At 42.6% G+C, this 25,906-nt stretch overlaps 1 protein-coding gene across 1 annotated transcript in view; it reads left to right on the plus strand.

Annotated features, from left to right (window-relative positions):
• LOC147905331 (protein NRT1/ PTR FAMILY 7.3-like) overlaps positions 1 to 25,695 on the plus strand; it is a 71,636-nt gene extending 45,941 nt beyond the window's left edge. The window contains exons 2-7 of the mRNA XM_087378952.1: positions 23,053 to 23,219; positions 23,359 to 23,527; positions 23,618 to 23,835; positions 23,921 to 24,426; positions 24,565 to 24,724; positions 24,831 to 25,695. Coding sequence (XP_087235078.1) covers positions 23,053 to 23,219; positions 23,359 to 23,527; positions 23,618 to 23,835; positions 23,921 to 24,426; positions 24,565 to 24,724; positions 24,831 to 25,475 — 1,865 coding nt within the window. The 3' untranslated portion in view covers positions 25,476 to 25,695. The remainder of the gene's footprint in view (positions 1 to 23,052; positions 23,220 to 23,358; positions 23,528 to 23,617; positions 23,836 to 23,920; positions 24,427 to 24,564; positions 24,725 to 24,830) is intronic.
• Positions 25,696 to 25,906: the final 211 nt, after the last annotated feature.

Consider the following 25,906-nt stretch of genomic DNA (forward strand, 5'->3'; position numbering starts at 1 on the left):
ACATTCTACCACACGTCATTACAAAGTGAGGTTATATTTAGTCCTCCCCTTCTTGCACCTTCATGCACTCTAATTGCACACATTCTAACACCTTTGCCCTAAATCCCTTGCAGATTCATCTCTTATCTCATGCATCCATTCAATCCATCTCACATCCTACTTCCCTTATAAATTCATCGCATCCTTCATATTCAACCCCTCTCTCCTTTATCTGTCGTCTCATCTTCTTTCATGCATCCAACCCATCCATATAATCTCAGATTCCTTGCATAAAGTGATCCCAACCTTCATATACAACCCCTCCCATGCATCCATATCCCTCTCTGCATCTCTCATCCATCCCTCTCTCTCGCCTTTTTTACATCACTCCTCTCTTCTCTCCTTCTTTCTACCTCCTTTATTTCTCCCCTCCTTTCTTCCCCCTTTCTCCCCTTCTTATTAGGAAGAAAAAAAAGAATGTGTGGGGTCCCTCTTTGCTTCAATGGTATCAATGCATAGGATCCTTAGCCTCCTTCCATCAATAATAAAGAGAAAAATTGTGAGTGGGAAGCACACGCATCATGAATGATATGATGTAAGTGAACTAATTTTAAGTTTGTACTGCTAAAGCATGAGTAGGAGACTAGAGATACAAGAGCATGCAAAGTCTCAAGCTTGTTGAGTATTGATTTTTCCTTGAGCTCGTATTCCCCAAAGCATGCAATTTAAGAAATATGGTGGTCACACTTATGGAAGTTAGCATTACTATCTTAAATTGTAAAGTCCATGACATTTGCATCTTTAGAAGACAAGCAAATAGCTCCAAATGCTTTGGTCTTAAAAAGTTCCCCTCTACACATCAACCTCCACTTAAACAAACCTTATGATCCAAGCATGCAACTAAGACCGAAATCATAGAGAGGAAACATAGCCCACTGAACCATTTTGTTTTCCATCATAGCAAGTCAAGTACATCACTGAAGTACTGACCATGCTAGCAACCTATTAATTCTTTGGATCCTCATATCCATCAGTGCATTCAGTTATCTTACATTTTTCTTGAAGCTAACCTTACTCATCCTTTCTTTCCTTGATAATAACAACCTCATTTTGAGCATTATCTAAGAAACATGTGCTATCCTTCACCTTCATAAAAGGATTTAGATCCTATGCCCAACTGCTCTATATTGGAGATATTAATACTCATACTTGGATCAATGAATATTTTCTTGGGGATTTTGGGTATGACACCTAAAACATCTCATTGACTATTGTATTTTCATTCTAGATTCTTAGCAAACTCATCCTTCTTTTTATCTACCTTCTTCTTCTTGCAACCTCTCAGAATATACCTTGGCTAATCATTCTAATAACATTTCTTTTTCTTGCACTCATTGTTTGAAGGGTTTCCATCTATTGATGAATTTTTTACTTGGGCTTGCCCTTCCCATTACCCTTCCCTTTGGAAGAAATAGTATGCACTTTCTCATTGCCATCATCTTTGTCATATAACTTCAACCTTAATTGAACATAAATCAATAGTATAAAAACCTCCTCAACTATGAGAGGCTTCAACCTCTCTCTAATTGCCAACCTTTTAGCCAACCATTGCAAGTTGATCTTGGAAAGAATTTATGTTGATAAAATGGCCACTAAGATATTTTCCCTCATCACCAAACACCAATGTAAATAATTGCCTATGGAGTGTAACTATTTGTGGTGCACTTTTGGTCTCATACAGATCATTCAATATTTTCATTATCAAATATATATATATATATATTCATTATCTTTTTCGAAGGGCAGAGGCATTAGTTGTTGTAAACCAATCAATGTTCACATGTATTGAATGTCTTTAATGATGATTTTCTCCACTATGCACATCTAAGGATTGACTTTATGCCCACTTGCAACATATATGGCATCATTTGAAAAGTTCTTATGATCATGCAGTAATTCAATGCATAGTGGATTTAAATAGAAAAACTTGTTGAAAGCATCATCATCACCGGGGTGTTCACACATCATGTGAATTGTTCTAGCATTATCAATGGATGAAGTTTTTCTACTATGAAGAACAATCATGGTATTTATGACCTTGGCATATTTTGTGTTATTTGTTGATGGATGGAATTCATGCTAAATATTCCACACTTTTTTTGCTTAGCATGAATCATGTACAAATAGTATTTTTCATTTGGTATTTTCTCTTCTAAGAGAGGCTTACATGGATTGTCAATGGAATATTTCTTTTGCACTATGATTGACCTTGCGTTCATTTTGTTGTCTTTAAATTTGTGAGCATCTTTGTTTGGATCGAAAACATGTGCACATGCTTATCAAATTCATGAGATGAAATTGTGCATATGGCATTTCGGTGGACTAGACTAGCCTTGAATACTAATATTCTAGCATTTTGTGACACCATATATGTGAATCATATTTGAACGATTTGATGATTGACTCCATGTTAAATAATATTTGTTGATCTTTGAACACTACGGTTCCATTGTTTGAAGTCATTGCATTACAGCATGTGTTGTGTATAAATGACATATTATTTCTTGTATCACTTATGTTTGATGCCTTTGGCCTATGGTGGGTCCAGTGGCAAATGTATTATTGATGTAGTATTGCATGTATCAATTATGTTTGATGCATATAGCAAGTGTAAAACCCTAAGGGCATGGATTAATAAAATTTTGAATGGAATTTTATTGTGTACAAGCTTTCTTTTCATTTGAACATTCCACTATCATGTTCTTTGTCTTTCTTCTAGTATTTGTTCCATCATTGTGGATGTCAATCTTTGCTTGGTTGAACCAAAATTGTTTGATATTTTTTATAGATTTGGAATTGGGAATAGAATTTGAATAAATCATATCATATTATTTTCATGTAGTGGTTGACTTAACACCTATATGAGTCATTAATCTATTGATTATTCATGTAGTGGCTGCACCTAGAGGTGGGGGGAAGAAATAAGAGCTATGTCATTGAGTTAAATTAGCATGATGAATGTGGGAGGACTTTGGCCAAGCTTCCCTCAATATTAAAGAAAGGGAATACTATTATATGTCATCACTCGAGGAAGGTCATGAATATGCATGAAATCACTAAAAAAGTTGTGATCGGGGTAGTAGTAGACATTAACAACACCCCTTTCATCCCGGGGGATTCACTCTTCATTAAAGGGGGACGTCACCTGCGTGCATGTACTTCAAGAAAACCCCCTATTTAAGATCCATGTAGGATGATAAAACACCCATATTTAAGCTTATAAGATACCACCAAAATTCCATTATGTCCCCCCCTTTCCTTAAATCTACATTCTCTCTCAAGCATTTAGATTACACAATAAGCAAATTTAGGTTACTTTCCCTATGACTATTTAAAACCATACACAAAATCAAACTTGTTTGGACTAGTTACCCAAGGTAACCTATATTATGTCCCCCCTTCTTAAATATGACATGGTCCCCCTAGCTTAAATTCAATATTGGGGGAAAAAAAAGGGCCCCCACCCCTAATGTATAAGCTTATGCCTCATTTCAAAAAAACCCCCTATTGTACACTCACGTGATATCATAAGTTTCCCCCTGTGAATCCCACGGGCCTTTCATAGAGTGAAAAGTAGACAAAATTTGGAGTGAAAAAAGAGAAATGTTTTAATAGAAATACTCTGCAATAAATATCCACAAAAAAGGAATTGACATCATTAAAGGAAGAACAGATTTTTCAAAAGAGAGAAAGCGAGTAGTGATGCTTTGAAAAGTCGTTGGCAGCATAACATTTATTGAAGAGGGGAGTCTGCATACCTACCACCATCCAACAAGACAAACATGGTGAGAACCAGTCGAACCTTAGTTGGGAAGATAGGTGTCATAAACACCCTCCCTTATTATCAGAGTCACAATAAAGATAAATGCTTAACCATTGACTTACAAGCTAGTTTAAAAATATTTTTAAGGCAAAAATTGTATGGTGTGATCAATAGGGTTGTGTAGAATTATGTTAAGAGAATTAAGGGGGTGAAGAAGTAGAAGTATGTATAACCAAAGGACTACGTTAAATGAAAAAATGATAGTTATGAACAAGAAGAAAATAGGGAGAGAAAAGAAATTTTTGGAGAGATTATTTAGAGGAGATAAAGCTGAAGAGCAGATGGGGCACATGAAAACTAAAAATGTTTTTGCAATATTAAGTAATGGAAAAGGTATGGAGATAGACTACCAAATAAATTGAAAATAAGGTGCAAAGAGATGGCAAGAGGAAGAGAAGAGCAAGGTAAGGAGTTTTTTTGAGGGGTTTGAAGCAAAAATAGAGAGAGGGGGGCAGAGGGGTGGGGGGGATGTGATAAATAAAAAAGCGAAAGAAAGAGAAAAGAAATTAGTAAAGAGACAAGAAGGGGGAATTGTGAGTTAAAGGTATATAAAAGGAAGGGGACATGTAATTAAAGAGAAGGGAAATGAGAAGGGGGGTTTGATGTCAATGAGGAATAGTAAAAGCATGGAAAGAAAGAGAAAAGAACTCAGTAAGGAGAAAAGAAGGGGCAATTGGGAGTTTAAAGGGAGGCCATTATATGTAATTATAAAAAGGAAAACGAGCAAAAGGGGGGAAATTTGAAGTCGACGAGGATTTGAAGGAATAGAAGAAAGCATTCGGGGGATTAGGGGAAAGGATAGAGAGGGAAGGGGGGGTTTAATGACATAAGAAAACCAAAAAAGGGGGGGGGGGGGTAAAACAAAACAAGAGGAAGTAAAAAAAGAAAGGAGTGAAAAAGAACCTCAGAGTCCATGGTGGAAAAGCATCATCATGTGTATTGGAGGTGGAAGGATGGCGTGAACAGAGAGGATGTGGTCGTGCTAGCAACGTCGATCGACAGACAGAGGAAAAGAGTAGGTGGTAGGGAGGTTGACGGTTAGAGAGATCTGGTTGGAGATTAAGGAGGGCATCGGAGCAACAGGTTGTATCCAGAGCCCACAAAAGGTGGAGGTAGCACAACCAAAGATGAGGTGTAGGCTGTGTGCAACAGCGCTATTACGGGTGCAGAGAGTAGGAGCAAATGCATAGCAAGGGGGGTTGTGCAAGTACAGTAAGTGAGATGAGTGGAGAGTGATGTGAGGCTTTAAATAGATAGAAGCGATGGTCAGGTAGGGAGAGTCAGGGAGGTGAGAGGTCTAGGTGGTAGGGGGAGTGGAAGCGCACAAAGCAAGGCATAGAGACCACTGTAGAGAAGTGGAAGAGGCACAAAAAGTGAGATGATAGGCACATAAAGCAAAGAGAGTGAAGGGAGGTAGAGTGCACATGGTGGGAAATAAGGATAGAGGGGGGCATTAGTTAATTTTATGTGTAGTTAAAAAGTTCCTATTAGGCCTAGTTTAAGAGATATAGGATAAATAGGGCTAGTTTCTTTTAGGCTTAGTTAAAAGTTATGGGAAATTTTAGGGGAACATTGAAAAAAAGAAAAAGTATAGGGAAATTAGGAAAATAGGGAGATTTAGGAAATGGGAAAATAGGAAAAAGGAAATAGAAAAAAGGAAAAAATTTAATTAGAGAAATAGGAACAATAGGAAATTAAAAGGTTTTAGGAAAATAGGGGAAAATTGAAAGGGGGGTTAGGAATATAGGGGGTGTTTAGAAAAGTTAAAAAATCTTAATTTAAAAAATTGAAGAAGACAATTAAAGTTTTTAAAAAAAAATTATATAGGGAAATAAAAACAGGAAAAAGGTGATATAGGGGAATAGAAAAGTAGGAAGAATTAATAGAAAGGCCTTTTTTTAAATAGATAGGAAATTAGGGAGATTAGGGAAAAGGAAAGAATGAAAAATAGAAAAATAGGGTAATTAGAGAATAGAGAAGATAGGAAAATAAGGAATATAGGAAAATAGGGGAAATTTATCAAAAGGGAAATTAGGGAGTGTAAAAGAGAGAGAAAGGCTTGAGAGTGTAGATGTAGGGGGGGGGGGAGGGGGAGTTCGGGAGGGTAGGGATGGAGGGGGAATTTTGAAAAAAGGAAAGGTGGGAAAATAAGGAAAGATTAATAGGGGTTAGGAAAATTAGGGGGAATTTTAGGGAAGTAGGGGAAATAGGGAGTGTGATGAGAGGGAAAGGGCAGAGAGTGTAAATGTAAGGAAAAGGGGGGGGGGAGGGGAAAAAGTAAAGTAAATGTTATGGAAGAAATTAATAGGAAGTGTGTGTGTGTACCCGAGCAGAGTACATCACACAAGGTGAGACAGTAGGTCATCACCGAGTGTGATGACATACTGTCTACCCAAAAAGGGAAAGAAGTGTGTGTAAATTAAGTTGAAGATGTGGAAATGAGTTTGAGGCAATGTAGTTGTGGATAATTTTATTGATTCTATGGAGAAGGATGCTGTTGTCCTTGCAAATGTTAATAAGTAACGATAAATGAAAGAAGACATCAAATTCGTTAGAACATGAGTAAAGGACAGTGAGAAAAAGGTTAGGCATGCTTTGTAAGATGATGAAAAAGGTCGATCGCTATGGTAGCAAATAAGGGAGATGGTGGGAAAATTGAGGGTTTTTTTCTTCCAAACAAATGTGGAAGAAAAATCTCCAAGAAAAGGGGGGGAAAGGGAGATGTGAGTGTTTAAAAAGGTGCAAGAGAGTCCAATGAGATTTTGGTTGGTGTTGATAAAGGAGGAGGTTAAGCTGCATTTGAGGGAGACGATGTGAAGAGGGTAGATGGTAAAGGGGTCATCCTCATTAAGAGGTCTAGAGGGGTCGAGGAAATTGGTGATGAGGGGATTATTGATGAAAAGGATGTCATCGACATACCTAAAGGTAAGGAGAAAGAGAGAGAGAAAGTTGGAAAGCCAAGACGTGCTAACTTCTTTATGAATTTGAACTTGAAAGAAGTGAGATACAAGTGGCACCAAAGGGGTGAACAAGAGAAGCCCATAGGGATGCCTTTAGATTGGGTCTAGTAGAGAGGGCTAGCTTGGATAACACTTGAATCAAGAAGAATGTGGTTGTACCTTAGAAATGTATCAAAGCTAAGGAGAGTTTTAACATCAGCCCTTTTCGTGAGGTGGAAACTACCAAAATTGAGAGAGAAGCCTTTGTAGCCTACTTTTGAAGCAAGTTTGCAAAAATAGGTGAGGGATTCCATAAGGCTAAAAGGGCCAAAGTGGGGAATGGCTTCCTAGCAGTTTGCTATGTCGGCAGAATATAAGGAGTGAATTTCAAGGGATAAGTTAACAAGGAATTGTAAGTTAGAATCAAAGCCCCAAAGCATGTTTGTGGATACATTGAGAAAGTTTTTATAAGTGGAATGTCATTTTTCTCCCTCTACGGAGATGATGTTTTTTTAGCTCTTTGAGCCCTGAGGCTAAGAGATCAGTAAGTGAGGAGAAGATGCAGCTATGGGCATTGGTAAGCCAATGAAAGCTGTGTTTATGTGCCTTGTAGGGGCACATGAGATAGGCATTAGGGGAGAATTGGGGTCTCCAAAGGGCCCCCACTTAGTGTTTCCTAATTTCAAGGATTAGTGAGGTATTTGAGGTGTACCAATGGGAGTACTCCTTTTTGTGGGGCAATGCCATGTTGAGGTGGAGGGTGGGCAGACCTGCCAACAACCCCTATTGGCTTCTCCTCTTACACCAGGACCACTCAAACCGTCCCCCCACCTCAACCCATGCTTGACCCTTCTCCCATATGCACCTCCCCCAAACAAACCTACAAGTCATTCAAGAGGCGATGGGCCCTTCTTGGCGAATTTTACCCCTGTCTCAGCTTGTTAAAGGCCTGCCCCCTCCTCTTCTCTTGTCCAGCTCCATTCTCCCTCCATTTTTTAAATGTGGGAATGCATTTGGCATCGTCTCTGCCCCCTCTTGCTCTGGTCCACTGTGTTTCTTCCTCTCCAGCACCTCCTGTAGCAGCTGCTCATTCTCTCTCCACTCCTAGCTATAGCACCTCCTACAGCAGTAGCTGCTCATCCCCCTCTGCTCTTTCTTCCTCCATTCCTAGCTACCTCGGGGGGGTCACTATTGAAATTAGTGTCTAGGTACACTGTCTAGGTACACTGTATCAGTCTGATGCAATTCCTCGCTTGCAACAAACATATTTCCATGTTCATTTGCAAAATGACTGTGACTAGAATGTCCACCATGATGATTTCCTCTGCCTCGGGAATTTCCTCAATTACTGCTGGATTAACCGCCTTGGTCGTATTGCTTCTTGCGGCAATCTCTTTCATAGTGTCCAAACTTGTGACAGTAGTTGCACTGAATGTTTGACATGTTGGTGGATGCATTCCCTCGTCCTTGAAATCTTTCTCGATTGGAATGATTTCCTCTTTGCTAATTTTGATGTTGTTGAGGACGATGCTGATGCTGATGTTGATTCTGATGTTGATTTGTTGCTGATGATGACCACTTTTTTTATATGATCTACCTCTGCCTTTTCCTCTGCCTCTACTTCTATCTGAAGCTGTGAATGCCTAATCATTAGAATGACCTTTACGTGCTTGAATGGCCTGATTCTTGAGTTCTTCACCAAGTAGAACTGATTGAAGTTCTTCCAGTGTTGGAATTTGCCGTTGGATAGCAATACTCTGGACTAGATTCTCGTATCCCTCTCCTAGTCCATTCAGTATTACTTGAACCATTTCTGCAGGGTTCATAGTCTCTCCTACTGCTGCAAGTTGATTGTTGTAGTCTTTTATGCGGAGAACATAAGCATGACTGGCTTCACTGCTATTGCAAAAACTCTGGTTGATTTGGTTTCTCAGGGTGAGAATCTTAGATGTGTTCTTGGACTCGTAGAGAGCTACGAACATATCCCATGCTTCTTTTGATGTCTTCACTGTGTTGAGTTGTCCTAGCATGACATCTTGCACACTTTGCTTGATCAGGTGATAGGCATACTTGTCTTTCTTATCCCATTCTGCTTGAGCTCGGGCAATGGTAGGATCTACTACTAGTGCAAAAACTATTTGTGTAGCTGTAGATGCCATTGTAGATCCCATTGCTGGTGCTATGACAACAGATGGAATAGAGCTATTTGTGGTTGGACCATCCAATGGTCTAGGTGTAGACCCATTGACATACTCCCGTTTGTCATGAAGTACAAGAATGGTATCCATTCGGTATTTCCATGTACCATAATTGGAGTTGTCTAACTTAGCAGATGCCTCCAGATTGAGGTTGCTAGTCATAGACATGGTGCAAGAAATGTACTCAAAAGTGTCGTGAAAAATTTTGTATGAATCAACTGCAAATACATTGACTATGCCAAGTGAAATCTCTGAACTGTCAGTGAAGATCGAACTGCAATATATAAAATCTGATCTGTATTACAAGGCTTGTGGCAATGATGCCGGGAATAGCCAAGAGGCTTTATAAGGCTAAAATGATGTGCACAATGCCATGAGATAGCCGAATAGGCTTTACAATGGTGGCATGTGTGTGTGAAATCAAATGCTATCTACCACTGAAACAATTTGCAATGCCTTTGAACTCTGAAGTCTGCTCACCGAATTGATGAACATAAGGTTTCAAGTAATGTAATGATGTGAAATAGTATGTGAGCATATGGACTGACTCCGAGTAGGTACTAGTCGGGAATTTTCGGCATGGCTTAGATTGGTAACTTGGGGAAATTCAAAGCATCCCCTCTATGGCGATCTAGTCTACTCTGATCTAGATCTAAACCAACCATTGATTGATGAAAGAATAGCAAATAATTCCTTTTCTTTTGTTCTTTTTAAGTGTTGGGTCAGATGCATCGATGTAGAGGCAAATGTGCATGAAGGAAGTGGTTTTGTTGGCGAGGCTCAAATGTGAGTGTAACTTGCACCAAATTCTGCATGTGATGTGATGAGCATGTAGAGCACAAAAAACCGAGCGACTTTCCTTTTTGGAGCGCCCTCAAATTCTTCCTGGATCAAGAGATATGACTTGATCTAGGTGGAGGGACAAAAGGAGTGCAAATGTGCTGAATGATGATGTGTCACTATGGGTCACATGCAGTGATGATGTGGCATTGTGCCTAGAAAGAGGTGCGCCAGTGAAGCCCTATGCTGAGGTGGCAGGAGTGGTCACATGAAGTGACTATGGAGCACTGTGTGTGCCTGTAGAGGTCCAGTGTGATGTGGCAGCTGACTCGATTGCTTATGTGGCATGGTGCCACGTGTCAGAATGTTCACCACGTGGTGACCCAAATTTGACCCAGAGTTAACTTGACCTCAGGTTGCATTGACCAACCCTATCTTCAATGAACCTTACCATGGTTACAAGTGTGGTTTTGTGGATAAGATCCACATGTCAGTTGATTGACCACACCTCTGTGTGGTGACCCTTGTGATAGGGTGAGTGGCTTGTGCCACGTGTCGCTCAATGGAGAGCCAAAATCTTTAAAGATTCTATCTCGTTCTTCGTTGGAGCTAACAATGCTGAGGCGTTGCTAAAGAACTGTGAGCACTGGAGTAGAAGGGGCCATGAGCTATAGACGATCATCGTTGTGGTGTTGAAGGAGTGCTGGAGCTTCCGTTCGGCTGAGCGGATTGTTGGTCAAGTTGTTGCTAGTTGAAGGGCTAGAGGCAAGGGCTAGAGGCAAGCTCATAGTCGTTGCAAGAAAGTTGGCATTGGCACAGCTGCCTGTGTGCTTGCAACGAGAGGCACACCATGGATCGATTGGCGAGGTTGTTGATGGCAGATGCAGGAGGTCGGCAAAGGCTTTGGAGCCTTTGGCTATTGAGTCACGCTAGATATGTAGAGCGCATTGGAGTTTTGCTTGCTTTGGTTTGAGCACTGCAGCCGCCTAGAGCAGAGAGCCGCGAATGTAGAGGTCATTGAGGAGGTGCAGCTTTGTACGTAAATGGTTGGAGAGGTGGCTTGCATGGGCAGTTTTGAAGTGTTGTCGGTGAGCCCGTGAGCCAGCGGGTCAAAGCTTGGAGAAGCAAGCCGTCATGGATGAGCCCTCGCTATGGAGAATCAGGCCGTCGTGGATGAGCCCTCACTAAGAAGGCTATGCATAGAGATCCTTATTCGTTGTAGGCATGTAGTCAAGGTCGGAGCCTTGGAGACTTGGCGAGCACGCAGGGGCTGATGCGCCTCACATATGCAGTCGTTGAGGGAGTCCAAGAACTCTTTCTCACAGATATCTCCAAACCTCTCTCTTTCACACAATCTCTCAGAGTGAACCTCTCTCAACCAAACCTCTCACAATGGAATCCTCACAATCTCTCTCTCACTCAAGCTCTTGTAAGAGCTGAGATCTTTTCTCTCTCAATTGGCAAAGAGATGAGACTCTCTCTCTCACAACCACAAAACTCTCAATGACGGAGTGAGTAGAATTCAATGGGAATTCTCTCAAAGAACTCTCACAATCTCTCAATGATAGAACGGAAACAAATGATGGAAATTTTCTATCAATGGACATAATTTTTTCTCTCACAAAAGAGAACTCTCACAAGAACACTCGAGAACTCTCAATCTCACAATCTCTCTCACACTCTCAAGAATCACAATGCCTCAGCGGAAGGTAGAACCATGCTCTGATACCATGACAAAATATGAAGAGAGGAGAGGAGAAGAGTGGAGATGAGGAGAGAGGGCATAGCTAGAGAGCACACCACAAATGACTAACTGTACACTAGATTTAGTTGAAAAAATAGAATATATACAAACCCATTTAGGGTTAGTGTTAGGGGATCTAAACCTTTCCTTTACAGCACTCTATAAGGTTAGTGCTATGCACATATGATCACGTGATGGTGCTATGCACACATGATCACATGATGTTGAGCATGAACTCTCAACATGTTGCATACTTGGGTATCTCACATGCACGATGGGTTGCTTTCCCTATCAAATGTAGTACCAGCCCTCTCAGATATTAGCAACTTTTTTCACTCAGTTGCTCGACCTAGGAGAGGTGACATCCTTAGGCAAGAGATAGGTCTCCGCTAGCAACTGGCTACTCTTCAGAGAAAAGAGCATAAGGGGCTTATAGATGCTTGGGTTCAGGAGCACATTGTTGCAGCAAGGGCTCAGCAGTAGCACTCATTCCTGGATCAGAGAGCAAAGTATGCCTTTCATGCCAGGGAGTCATTTTGGACCCAAACGGGAGGTAGGTTTTATTAGATATCAAAACTCCACTCTCGTCTAGCTACGTGGGAACCAGCTAACTCTACTTGTAAGCCCCCCATATCAGCAGAAGGCATTTGAGTAGCTAGGTTATCCAGTAGGTCCTGGTTTGGACACTAGATGGGGGCCATGTGTGGCCTGATGGCTGGACCACTTCAGATAGAGTTGGCACACTACCAACTAGGCTACATGCAAGTGTGGGAAGGCATCCCATGACTCACCGCACTAAGGGTAGATGGAGCATTTCGCAGGGCAGCCTACTCTAGGGTTGTGGGGCTCATTTGGAGCCCCAAATGATCTCGGATGGGGCTCTGGGGCTGAACAGAGGCTGAACAGAGACTGTAGGTTAGTTGCTCTATTTTGCCCCATAGTTCTAATGTGTGGTCGGTGGTCGGGACTGACCTCCAGTCGGCCATTTTGGGCCGACTGGGTCGGTCTCCAAATTGGGTCTAACCGACTACGACTGGTGGCTATATAAGAGCAAGCTCATGAAGCCCATATTTATCACTAGCTACAACAACCCTAATTCCTTAGCATCCAACCTCTGTCCTCTACTGTTTCCAGCATGCCATCAAAGCTTCTCACACAAGAGCAAACGGTTGGGAGGCAACGCCATCTATTGTATCAATTTTACAGTAATCAAATTTGGATTCTCCATACTATTTGCTTTTATCTCTTGCATACAAGATCCTGTTATCTGTTGAGCATGGACGTTGTATTGTTTTCTTACATGGTATCAGAGCTTGGGCTCTAGCAAGAAGATTTGGTGGTGTGTTTTTGTTTGCGAGCAGATTGTGAGAGATGGCCCAACCTGCAAGACTGCAAATCCCACCGTTCGGCGAAAGTGGAAAGTTGGACGGCACTAACAATTCACTCTAGAAGTTCAAGATGAAGACCATCCTAAGCGCATACGAGCTTTGGGATACTGCTACTGGGGTGGACATGAAGTCGGTTGCGAGATCGGATCCAGCCAATGCAGGACAACAGATAGTACCAACTATAGATCATATTCTTGTGTGGACAAGAAGAAATGCAGATGTGCAGTGTAAGTGATTCTATCATGGCATTAATTCAACATGTCACCACAGCGGAGGAGGCATGGACGGTCTTGAAAAATCAATATGAGACCATGAATCAGACGTGGATTCATAATCTAGAGACTCAACTCACGAATGAGAAACTGTCTGAGTCTCAAACGGCAGAGAAGTTCATCACCATGGTGAAGAATCTACGCGACCAGATGACTGCGATTGGCATCACCATCACCAGCGAGAATCTAGCACGAAGGTGCATACAAATTCTCCCACCAAAGTATGACGGTCTTGTTATGGTGCTGAATATGCAGAACAAAAATCCGCCCCTCAACTTTGAGGATTTCAGTGCTATGCTTCTGGAGGAGGAGATGCGTCAAAAGACGAGGATAGGAGAAGATTCGGCTTTCTCGGCTGGATCAAAGAAAGGTAAGGGTAAGGACTCTGGTAACCCATCTTCTTCTGATGATAAAAAAAGAAAGAAGAAGATCAAGTGCTTCTATTGCAACAAGGCAGGGAACAAGCAGAATGAGTGCCAGAAGAAGATTGCAGATGAGAAGAATGGAGTAAAGAAAGAGTCCAGCAACAGTGCACAGGAAGTACCACTAGAGCTGTTCATAGCAATTGAGAAGATTTTCATGGAGGCAGTTCATGTACCTATAGATGAACCTTGGATTATTGACAGTGGTGCATCACGCCACATGACCAATCAGAAGGATTTATATATCTCTCTACATCCGGTAGGGAATGACATCCTGGTAGCAATTGGCAACGATGCAAAATGTCTAGCAAAAGAAAAAGGTACGATTGCTCTCAAGTCAAATGGAGGTACACGGTGCAACAACATCTACAAACTCTCAGCTTTCAGTGCTCGAGCCGATGTGAGCAACACTAAGCTGTGGCATGAAAGGTTTGGTCATCTAAACCTTAGTTCTTTAAAGGAGATGCATAAAAGAGGAATGATTGCAGACCTACCAGAAATTATAGATCTGCCTGATGTATGTGAAGCTTACATGATGGGCAAGCAGCATTGGCAGCCCTTTCCTAATAAGGCCAGTAGGGCAAAGGCTCCTCTAGAGCTCATTCACGCGGACCTTTGCAAAAATATGGAGATGGAAGCTTTCGGTGGTTCCTACTACTTCATGACGCTGATCGATGACTACAATAGAAGGATATGGATATACTTCCTGAAGACTAAAGATGAGGCTTTTAGTAAGTTCAAAGAATGGCATGTAATGGTCGAGAAAAAAATAGGGAGGAAGCTGAAGAAGTTGAGATCAGACAGAGGTGGAGAGTTCATATCAAGTGAATTTGAAAGTTACTGCAAAAGTCACAGGATCAAGAGGCAGAAACCCCCACCACATACATCACAGCAAAATGTAGCAGAGCGCCAACCTTTTTTGGTAAGAAACCTTCAGCTACACATTTCAGAGTTTTTGGATGTGACTGTTTTGTGCATGTCCCTGATGCTAATAGGACCAAATGGGAACCAAAGAGCTGGAAGTGTATTCTCTTGGGCTATAGTGAAGAGGTAAAGGGTTACCATCTCTATAATCCTATTACCAAGAAGGTAATAGTAAGTTGCGATGTAGTCTTCTTAGAACAGCCGCATCAATTGGAGGAGGATGCTTCCTTCCCAGACAACCAAGACCAAGATATCCATCCGATACAACCACCAATAGCAGACCGAACTCCCCCAACAGTGCTTGGGAGGATTCAAGATAAAGAAGAGAAAGAAGAGCTTATAGAACCACAACAGCAATGGCCATTCCCAAAGTGGGTAAAGCAGCTTTTGGATGGGAGAGAACCTCCAGCTATTGAGGAGGAACCATCCGCACAGCACCGGTCCAAGAGATTAGAGGAGCGAAGAAGGGCGCAGAAACACTTGGTCAACTATGCTTTGATGACAGAGGTGATCTGTGCTGAAGAACCCAAGTGTCTTGAAGAAGCACAGGGTGATGATAGGTGGATGAAGGCTTGCAGTCGAAGTATGGCTCCATAATGAAGAACAACAATTGGGACCTTGTGGATCGACCACCAAAACGCAAGGTAATGGGCACCAAGTGGGTGTACAAGACCAAGTACAAGTCCGACGGTACATTGGATAAGTACAAGGCTCGGCTTGTGGCAAAAGTATTCGCACAGATACATGGTTTTGATTATCAGGATACTTTTGCTCCCATAGCTCAACTAACCACAATTCACAGTATTTTGGCTTTAGCAGCACAGGAAAGTTGGCTCGTGTTTCAGATGGATGTAAAATCTGCCTTTTTGAATGGAGATCTCAAGGAGGAGATATACGTGGAACAACCACCAGGTTTTGTGATCCTCAGTTCAGAAGCCTCAGTTCAGAAGGTAAAGTCTGTAAACTAAAGAAGGCACTTTATGGGCTGAAACAGGCCCCACGAGCATGGTACCAGCAGATTGATGCCTACTTTTTGCAAAACAGGTTTAGGAGGAGCCCATCTAATGCAAATTTGTATATCTACAGAGAAGGAGGCAGGTGTATGATGGTGGTCCTTTACGTGGACGACCTTGTCATAATAGGGAACCATGAAGAAAATATCTCACAGACAAAGCAGTTGCTAGGAAGAGAGTTTGAAATGACAGACCTCGGACAGATGCATTTCTATTTGGGGATGGAAGTTTGGCAAGAGCCAAAATAGATCATCTCACAGTTGAAGTATGCTGGAGAGATACTGAAGGCATTTGGCATGGCTGAGTGCAAGACAGTTGGCACCCCTATGGAGGTTGATGTGAAGCTCTCAAACGAGGATTCATCACCACTCGTGGCAAAGGAAAGTACAGAAGGCTTATGGGCGGTTTGATTTACTTGTGCAACACGCAGCCAGGCATCAGTTTTGCGACTGGTGTATTAAGCAGGTTTTCCAATAAGCCCCGGGAGAACCATTGGAGGGTAGGGATGCGGGTGCTAAAATACATCAAAGGCACACTTGATTATGGCATCACCTATACCAAGGGCAACATCTTGACTGGTTCTATGACTCAGATTGGGCAGGAGACATGGACAGCAAGAGATCAGTGACAGGTTACTGTTTCTCACTTGGATCCGGAGCTGTGTCATGGGTCAGCAAGAAGCAACCTACAGTTGCTCTTTCTTCTACTGAGGCTGAGTAAAAATCAGCATGTTTTGCTTCTTGTGAGGCAGCGTGGTTGAGGAGGATTTTAGGGGACATGCGTGCAGTGCAGAACAAACCTATGCAATTATCATGTGACAATCAGAGTTGCATGGCAATTGCAAAGAACCCTGTGTTCCACGCTCGCACAAAACACATTGAGATTCAATATCACTTTGTACGCGAGCTCATCATGGATGGAGAGGTCGACTTGGTGTACTGTCCGACTATAGAGAATGATGCGGACATCTTCACGAAGGCTCTTGGAAGAGACTTGCTGCAGAGGCATCTTCATCGACTAGGCATTGGCTCGGCATTGGACCGAAAAGTAGTTCACTTAGGGGTGGACATTAAGGGGCGGTGTTAGATATCAATGCTCCACTCTCATGTAACTACACGAGAACCAGCTAGCTCTACTTGTAAGCCCCCATATGAGGATAAGGCATTTGAGTAGCTAGGTTATCTGGTAGGTCCTAGTTTGGACACCAGATGGGGGCCATGTGTGGCATGATGGCTAGACGGCTTCAGATAGAGTTGGCACACTGCCAACTAGGCTACATGCAAGTGCAGGAAGGCATCCCATGACTGACCACACTGAGGGTAGACAGAGCATTTCTCGGGGTAGCCCACTCTCAAGTTGCGGGGCCCGTTTGGAGCTCCAGATGATCTCGGATGGCTTTGGGTCGAACGGACTCTGTAAGTGAGTTGCTCTATTCTGCGCCACAGTTCTAACGTATGGTCAGTGGCCTATTTCGGGACCGACCTCCAGTCGGCCATTTTGGGCCAACTAGGTCAGTCTCCCAATTGGGTCTAACTGACTACGACTAGTGGCTATATAAGAGCAAGCCCGTGAAGCCCATATTTATCACTGGCTATAGCAACCCTGGTTCCTTAGCATCCAACAGAAACAAATATACATAAGGGACTATTTAAAATAGTTTTGGAAAAATTTTACAATTTTGTATAGAAAAGGGGTACATTTTATTAATGAAAAATTTACAGATAAGGGATTTTAGAAATAGGCCTTGAATGCACGTGGTATAGAGAATTTATACTTAGTGGCCCCCCCGAGGTACAATCATCCAATCAAAGAATCTCCTATCGATCCAAGGAGCTTAGATCAAGAAACACTCGTAATAAGGAAACACAATTTGAAATAGCCACACAATTCAAATTGTGTGGGAGGCCTATAAATCTCATCAAGGAAACACAATAGTACAGCTACAGAGACTTCAATTGATACAAGGAGCTTATAGTAGGCAACTCTGCTATGGGCTCATGATGTGAAACACGGTCAGAGCCTTGAGATTGAGTGGGAGGCCTGCAGACCTCATGCAGGAATGAAGCTTTCTCAACCAAAGAGTTGGCATTCAATCAAAGGAGCTTCTATCAGGAAACACTACTAAGAATTGCAACATTCAACCATCAGGCTTCTTAGATTGGGTGGAGGCTTGCAGAACATTGTGAGGGAATTAAAGGATCAGAGGATCAAATTCAATAATGCTCTTTAAAATCGCATCTATAGTCATGTGAGTGCAATCAATTTTGTGACAATGGCTACCCTTGAGGAAGGAACTCTAGCCTATTGATACTGATTAGCTGACACCCGAACAAAGGTGATTGGATTCATCCACACACCACTTTGCGATGGTCAAAGGGACATCAACGTTTATCTTACAAGAAAGTGTCACAAAAACCCAACACAAACATGGCATCCTAGCACATTGACAGATAACCCCAATAAGAAGATATAATGTAGATGCACAGTCATCAACAATTGGTCCCACAAGGACACTTTCCTTCCTTGAAATTGTGAATGCAAGGATATATCTTTGCTTTGGGGATGTCTCCTATCTCTTGCAACAAATGCATGCACCGTTCCCAACAACAAGCTTGCTTGCATTGGCATCCCCAACAACAAGTCTTCTTGCATCTCACTTGCATTGGGAACACAAGAGTGGTTGATGAAGGAAGGAAGTACCCAAATTGGTTGCTTGAAATATGGGACAATACGCATTGTCATTGTGGTAGATTTGGAAAGAAACTGAGGGTGTGACAGACTTACCAGAAAAGAGCTTGCTACCAAGATTTAATCAATACAATGATTAGTAGCTTTGTACTCCCTATCAACTCTTCCAATGACTGGGGTTGCTTGACTTCATTTGAAAGCTGAGTTGATGTACTCTGGATTAAACAAGAGTCTCGAGGGGTTCACCTTAAAAACTTTTATGATACCACGTGCATTCACAAGGAGGAGTATTTAAAATCAACCTTTTGGAAAAATTTAACAAGATTGCAATAACAAGAGGGGATTTTTAATATAACTTTAGACAAAAAGCACTTAGTTCATAAGTAAAGAGGGGTAAGTTTTATTTGGGGGAAAATTTTACTAAAGGTTTTTCTTAATGCCCCTTGAATGTATGTGATACTTACAATTTCTTACTAGTGCACCCCTTGAGACAAGAGGCTAGGACTATTTGCGAGAAAATGAATCAATGAGCATAATAAAGAGCAACAGATAATAGGAGACATGTAGAGTTAATATGGCAGGTTATGCAATCATGCAATAGATGTGTCATGTTAAATTATATGGCGCAGCGAAACAGAAACTGAACAAAGAATAGAGTACACAGCAAACTGGAGAGGAACAAAATTTTCCTTCAATACTGATGTAGTATAAATGATGGCTCCGTCCACTCGTGCACTCTCATAGTGGAGCTTAGATGGTGATCTAGACAGATACTAGGTGAAGAGCTACTAGCTGGAAGATCTGATCTCATCTGAACTGATCTGATACAATGAACTTGGGAGGTCGCCTCTTTATAGCTATGAGGGTGGTAGTTGGATCAACGTAGTCAGTGGAACCAACTAGTCATCCATGGAATATTCAAGGAATATTTCCTATACCGTCGCCTCGACGGCTCCCGCCCCCAAACCCCCACTAGGGGGGCCAGCTGGCCCCCAGGTCCTAGCAAGAATAAGGGGCTCCCACACAATCACCTTTCTACCATCAACGGTCTTATTGATAGACCTCATCTGACATGCAAGTCAGGATCCATCCAGTGTCCCGGGCTCACACATGGCTTCTCCTCATATGGGGGCCTTACAACTTGAGCACCTTGGACCATTGATGGTTATCAAGAGGATGGGGCATTAATTATATCTAACATGTCATGCTCAACATAGTAGAAAGAGCAATAGATAATAGTAGACATGCAGAGTTTGAATGGCAAGTTAAGCAATCATGCAATTGGTGAATACCAACATTACTTTTAGAGGAACAAAGAATTTGCAAACTTAGCACATCTAGAGTGGACAAGAAATACTTGAAGATTGTCATTTTTTTATTGCTTATGCTTTTATATCTCAAGAGAAGGCATATGGTACCAAATGAAAGAATGAATTTTTTTGGAACCATGGCAACGCTCATGTCAACTATAGTAAATGATGTTGCTATGAAAAGTGTGTGGGTTCATGATTTGCTGCTTCACCATATAGATTCATGGGAGTGTAATGTATACCCATTCTATGAAGCTAAAGACTTTTGGTCACAATATCGATGTTCTAGGGCTCCCTTTGAGTGGTTATGTTCTACTATCTTCCGACCCTATGGATTTGAGGTAACTGACTTGGGACCAAATAAAAGAGTCATCTCTTTATGACATAGGGTTGCCATTTCTCTATGGCGTCTTACCCATGGGGATAGCCAATTGTCCATAAGCTCCAACTTATTTTGTGATCAAAGTATAGTGGCAAGGATCATATAAGAGGGACTTCATATCATAACCCAATATTGGATGGAGGTGTATATCACATGGCCATATGGTGAACAGGCTAAGAAAATTTGAAAGAAATTTGAGGATTTGCATGGATTCCCTCGAGTGATAGCCTCCGTGGATGGAAGCCACATTCCTATTGTAAAACCTTTGTTGGGTGGCAATGAATTCTATAACTACAAGTCATTCTACTCCATAATCTTGATGGTAGCTGTAGATGTGGACCAACAATTCCTTGAGATTGATGTGGGTATGTGTGGCAATATTCATGATGCAAAGGCACTTGCTTTACCCAAGATTAGGCATAGGGGGATGGAAGGCCAAATAGCTCGCGAGGGATATTGGCTATCAGGAGATACAGCCTTCAATCCCCCCAAACTAAGCCCAAACCATGGTTGATGTTCCCGTACAAGAGATCCCATGGTCAACATATTGCTACACAATGAGCTTTCAAGTATGCCTTTAGCGCCACTCAAATATGCGTTGAGCAGGCTTTTGGAAGCTTAAACGCAAGGTTTTGAATTTTATTGAAATGCATGGAAGCATATTTGAACACGAACATACTCACAATTGCAACCTATTGTGCCTTGCATAATATGCTTCTTGTCAAAAATGAAGTGGGAGATCCTTCATTGGATAGAGGAGGCCAAGGTTCTACTACATGCTGCAAAGTTGGGTAGTAAAAGAAGAAAGTAAGGAGCAGATGAACCCACACAGATGGTCGCAATCAAGGTTGCCGTTACAGATGCACAATTGGATGAACTTCAATCATGTAGGAATCATGTGCTATGGCTATAGAAGCTACTTTCTTAGCCAGGCCAACACATCCAAGTCCAAGTTCTACAGCCTTTGATGATGATGAGGATGTTGCTAAATCAGTAATAATTAGAGATAACCTTGCAGAATTGTTTCTTTTAAAGAAACACATGATGGTCTCAACATTTTCTTGGGTCTAGCCAATCGCGAAACTATTTTCAAGGCCATTTTGGGGCCACGACGCGATGCGCTTCTGAGTGAATATTTGAATTTTGTGTGGACCTGCGTTCTTGCCACAGAAATTTTTTCGATGTCATGAATGTGCACTGGCACAATAATGAGAAAGAATAGAAGACAACTTACTCGAAAGAAGACAATGGCAAACCAAAGTCTACGCAAGGCCACATCGAGGTGCATGCGGGTTGCAAGGCATTTGCAGGGCAAGGGTAGGTTGTAGATACTTAATCTTCCAAGATTTGATGGGCGGGAGGTGTGAAAATTTGAAATTCGTGGGAGTAGTGAAACTTCAGCACAACTTTTATGGCCAGTGACCATTGTGACATAATTCTTGGCAAGTGTGTTGCCCACACCTCAGTATTTAACCACATACAAGTGTGCAAAGATGAGGATCATCGTCTCCCAGAAGGCCACCATTGTCACATCATTAGCCAACCGACATCACTTGTTGATACACCTGTGTCTTCCATAGCTCTTCCAACTCCCAATAACTCTTAAATGGGTTGCTTACCACATGGGCATGTCTGGACCTTTCCTGGTGTTGATTCACAACCTCAACATTGTCCGGCATGACATCTTTTACTACACAAGTGTCCTTCACATTGAAGCTTGTTCGTTGTCACAAGAAAACACACATTTGTCCCAGTGGAGGTTCCCTTGTAAACTCATATTAGCACACGTCCTTGCCTCTGTTTTCCCGCCAAAGAAGCACTTCACTGGCAATATTGCATCACAGACCCCACAAGGACCTTCATGGTAGATCTTTGCACAATAATGTCTCCCACAATGCAGCTGATGGCCACAAGGCTTCCCACAGCTCAGAGCACTGATGTGTATGACTAGTCTTTCCAAATGAAAAGAACTGGGGGCCAACCAAGGCGTTACGAGGAAGGCAAGGGTACCCAGGGCAGCACTTCATAGTGCAAATGTGTTGGCAATGGATGTTCCTTCCTGAGTTCAATGGTTTCTTGCAAGCCCCCCCACAAGAATGGGGTGTGATATAACCTAAGGCTCTAAAACTTGCCCACAATAGCATCTATATCTAATCTGATCAGCACTTACAAACTGTGGAACACTGGCAACCAGGACACCTCCAATTTCCTGCTGTCATCTGGCTCAAAGCAGAAAGAGATACATGTATAGAAATTGGTGCTCTTGCCCATTTCCTGACGCAAGCAATATGAATAAGGTGAATGATAATAAATCATTCATAAGGTCTGCCCGAGATCCATATAGCGATAGAGGGTGGAGATGATGAATTGAAAGCCATGAGAGAGAGAGAGAGAGAGAGAGAGACACACACACACACACACACACGTTAAAAAGGTGGAGGATATCTAGAGGAAACAATCTTGTTTTCACAAGTGGCATGCATTTAATCAAAGGCAACGCAAACCACATAAAATCCACAACTAAAAGGCCATAGTTTGAAAACAATAGGTGATAGGTGAGGGCAACTCCAAAGGAAGAAAGACTAGGCATTAAAGCACTTTGACGATGGAGCCTCCAATAATAAAGAAACCTCCACTTGCAATAACTAATGGACCAAGCCAATTGCAAAAAAAGAAGAATTTCCAAATTTCCAATAATATGGATTTTTAGCTTTGCAAAAGTAGAACCGTTGCTAAGGCTACCCATAGGGCAGGCCAAAAATGGAGTAGCAACCTCAGCAACACCAAATAGCAGCTTCCCTCTTCACCATGTCGTAACATATCATGCACTCAACTGGTCCCCTTCTCAACTTTTCCTCGAGCTCTTGGACAAGCTGGATCTTCTTCTTAATAAGAAGATCAAGAGCTAGGCGACCGTAGCCACACGATATCCTGAAATCATTGCACCCCATGACACCACGCCTCGATCTTGCAATTGAAGACGTGTCCATACTGTACATATCCTGCAATGAATGGTTCCCAGGAGATACCATCTTGATTGGGTAAATCATCAAACACACGGTGTGCATATAAACAATGCCACGAGCTGCGACGTAACGTCCCGATTCCCCACCTTGTTTGACATTGAAAGGATTCGTCGCACCAGCAGTTGCATCCGGCGCTGATTCCGCTCTCCAAGAGTTGCTGGAATTTCATTGCCTGCCTACAGCTGCCACCCGATTGGCTCTCAAACCGACCCTCTCTCCAACTGCATCATATTCCTCATTGGTTCTGAAGTTTAGGGATCCCACAACAATGGTCTGTCTGCGTGGCTCTCTCATCCTCTTTTCGGCGCATACATGCTATCTCGCTTAGAACCAAAACTTCCTAAAGTTGGTTCTTCTACACAACCGCGCTTTCTCCTAATCTCTGGCTGTTGTTCGCCTTCATGTTTCAGAGGGATGTGGACCAATGTGAGGAGAACCGGGGGCTTCGACCACCCTACTCGGAGTCACTGCTACATGACGACGAACGTGCTGAAAGAGGCAGGTCAATGGATTGGCTGGGACGACCTGCAGACAATAGACATGAGCTTGGCGGCTGGACATGCTCTTTGTGTGCTCTTGGTATGGATGATTGGCTTCCTTGAAAAGAATCGGGTGATTGAAATTCTTCTAGACACCTGTAACCAGTTAGTGTGGATGTGATCATTACAGGAGCATATGGGCTCATTTGCTCTGCATTATCCGGCATTGTTGGCAACCTAGTACTTTACTTCGTGGATGTGTTGAGCGAAACAAATGCTGCGGCAGCCAATAACGTGAACTATCTCGCGGGAACTTTATGCCTTTCTTCTATCATAGGAGCTTTCATAAGCGATGCCTATATGGGACGTTTGTGGGGTTCCGTCGTATTCGAGATCCTTTCCGTTCTCGTAAGTGATTACAATCGATCCCTACAAGTTCTCGTAGCTACATCAGCATATGAAGCAAAATAATTTTGCACACTATGTACTGCAGAGTTTTGGGTTGTGTAGCTCGGCCGCTATGCTGATGACAGGCAATGGATCGCCAAGTGCGGGTTCACGGACATGGTTGTTTTGTTCGCTATATCTTATGGTAATGGCGTGTGGATCGACCTATCCAAACCTTTCGGCGCTGGGAGCAGATCAGTTGCGTTCGCATGATCAGAGGACTCGATTCTTCACAATTTTAGCCATGATCATTAGTGTGGCAGAAATCTTTGCAACCACGGGCATAACCTACCTTGACAACAAGGAGCTTTGGGTTTTGAGCTTCTGGCTTTGCACGGGAGAAGCAGCCGCCGGACTGATCTTGAGTCTTTATGCAGCAAGAAAGTGTCGACAATACCGAGTAGGAGGCAATCCACTTGTGCGAGTGGCTCAGGTGGTGGTGGCGGCCACAAGGAATCGGAAGCGGAAGGGTTCAGGATTATTGCACGAGGCGAAAGGGAAGCTTTCAGCGATCCCAGGCTGTCGGAAACTTCCGCATACTTATACCTTCAGGTGACTGAAACAAGGTTTCGATGCGGTTGAACGAAGGTAGCCAGCTGGGCAGCGACATATGATAGGGGGGCAATGAGAGGAGGCAAAGTGGGGTGAATTGAATTTGCAAGGAAAGACTTGACGTAAGCGAGCTGGCAGGTATTTGGACAAAGCTGCAGCGCTGACGATATGCGAAGGAGGAAAGCAGGAGGAGGCGGAGAGTCCATCGCCATGGCGATTGTGCACGGTGACGCAGGTGGAGGAGGTGAAGTGCCTGTTGCGAGTGCTTCCCGTGGGCCTGGCATGCGCGTCTGTGGAGGCGAGTTCTTCGACCTTTTATCAATGATCATATTCTTTACCTTTTTGTGATTTGATACCAGCTTTGTCTTATCGTGAATGAAGAACTTCTTTCTTCCTGCTCACAGGTTGTATGTGCTCAGAATAACACGCTCTTCATTGAGCAAGCGGCATTGATGGATCAGAGGGTGGGTACAGGCCTCACCATAGCACCCGCATCCATGCAGTTGTTAAACACAGCAGGAGCCCTACTTACGGGCTTCCTCTACAATGCATTTGGTGCTCGCCTACTCCATGGCTACGTGACGTCCCTCCACATGCAAGGCTTAGCCATGGTTGTTAGCATCGCCTCCATGGTCATAGCCGCCCTAGTGGAGGCCCATCGCCTGCATATTGCCCACGAGGGGCGTCTCATCTCTATCATGTGGCTCATTCCTCAATTCTTCTTGTCTGGTGTGTCCATCAACCTTCTATATGCTGGTTCCCTTGATTTCTTCTATAATGAGGTCTCCGATGGCATGCGCACGATTAGCACCTCCTTAAGCACACTCTTCTTGGGCTCTGGCAACTACTTGAGTTCCATCTTCATCATCATTATTACAACTATCACCACTCAAGGTGGTCAATTAGGATGGATCCCTAAGGATTTGAACGATGGCCACGTCGATTACGTTTATTGGTTCCTTGCTTGTTTCTTAAGTTGTGCTTTGGCCTTGTATGCCACATATGCTCATTTCTACACATACATTTCAAGTAGATATGAACAACCTTGAATGGGATTTCGAAGACATCTTTTGTAATTATCACATCAAGTCCTAATGGCAGCTACATTGTCCATTACATAAAGGCCTTGTGGCACCTTGGCCATCTACCTAAATGTCCATGTCATGTTTACAGTTACAAAAAATCAATCGACTTGAACAAGTCTTTAACATTATTTAAGAGAGAAATTTTAATAGTTATTTATAAAAGTGGATTTGGCCACTTCAAACAGGGGGCTTTTTCATGTTTTTTACTTTGTCAAAATGATAGGTGTTGGTATAGCGTCAATTCTTTTTGGAAGTAAGCATCAATATATTTTGCCTTAAATTAAAGAATGAAATTTGGTTTCTATTTTTGCAAAAGCTTTACCTTGCATTGTTTTGTGAGGGCACATGTAGGTTTCCATCCTACTTTATCCCATGTTGAAAGTGTAGAGTTAAAA

Source organism: Dipteris shenzhenensis, chromosome 1 (assembly GCF_047967505.1).
Source record: "Dipteris shenzhenensis isolate YYH24624 ecotype China chromosome 1, Dip_SZ_1.0, whole genome shotgun sequence".
Lineage (NCBI taxonomy): Eukaryota > Viridiplantae > Streptophyta > Polypodiopsida > Gleicheniales > Dipteridaceae > Dipteris > Dipteris shenzhenensis.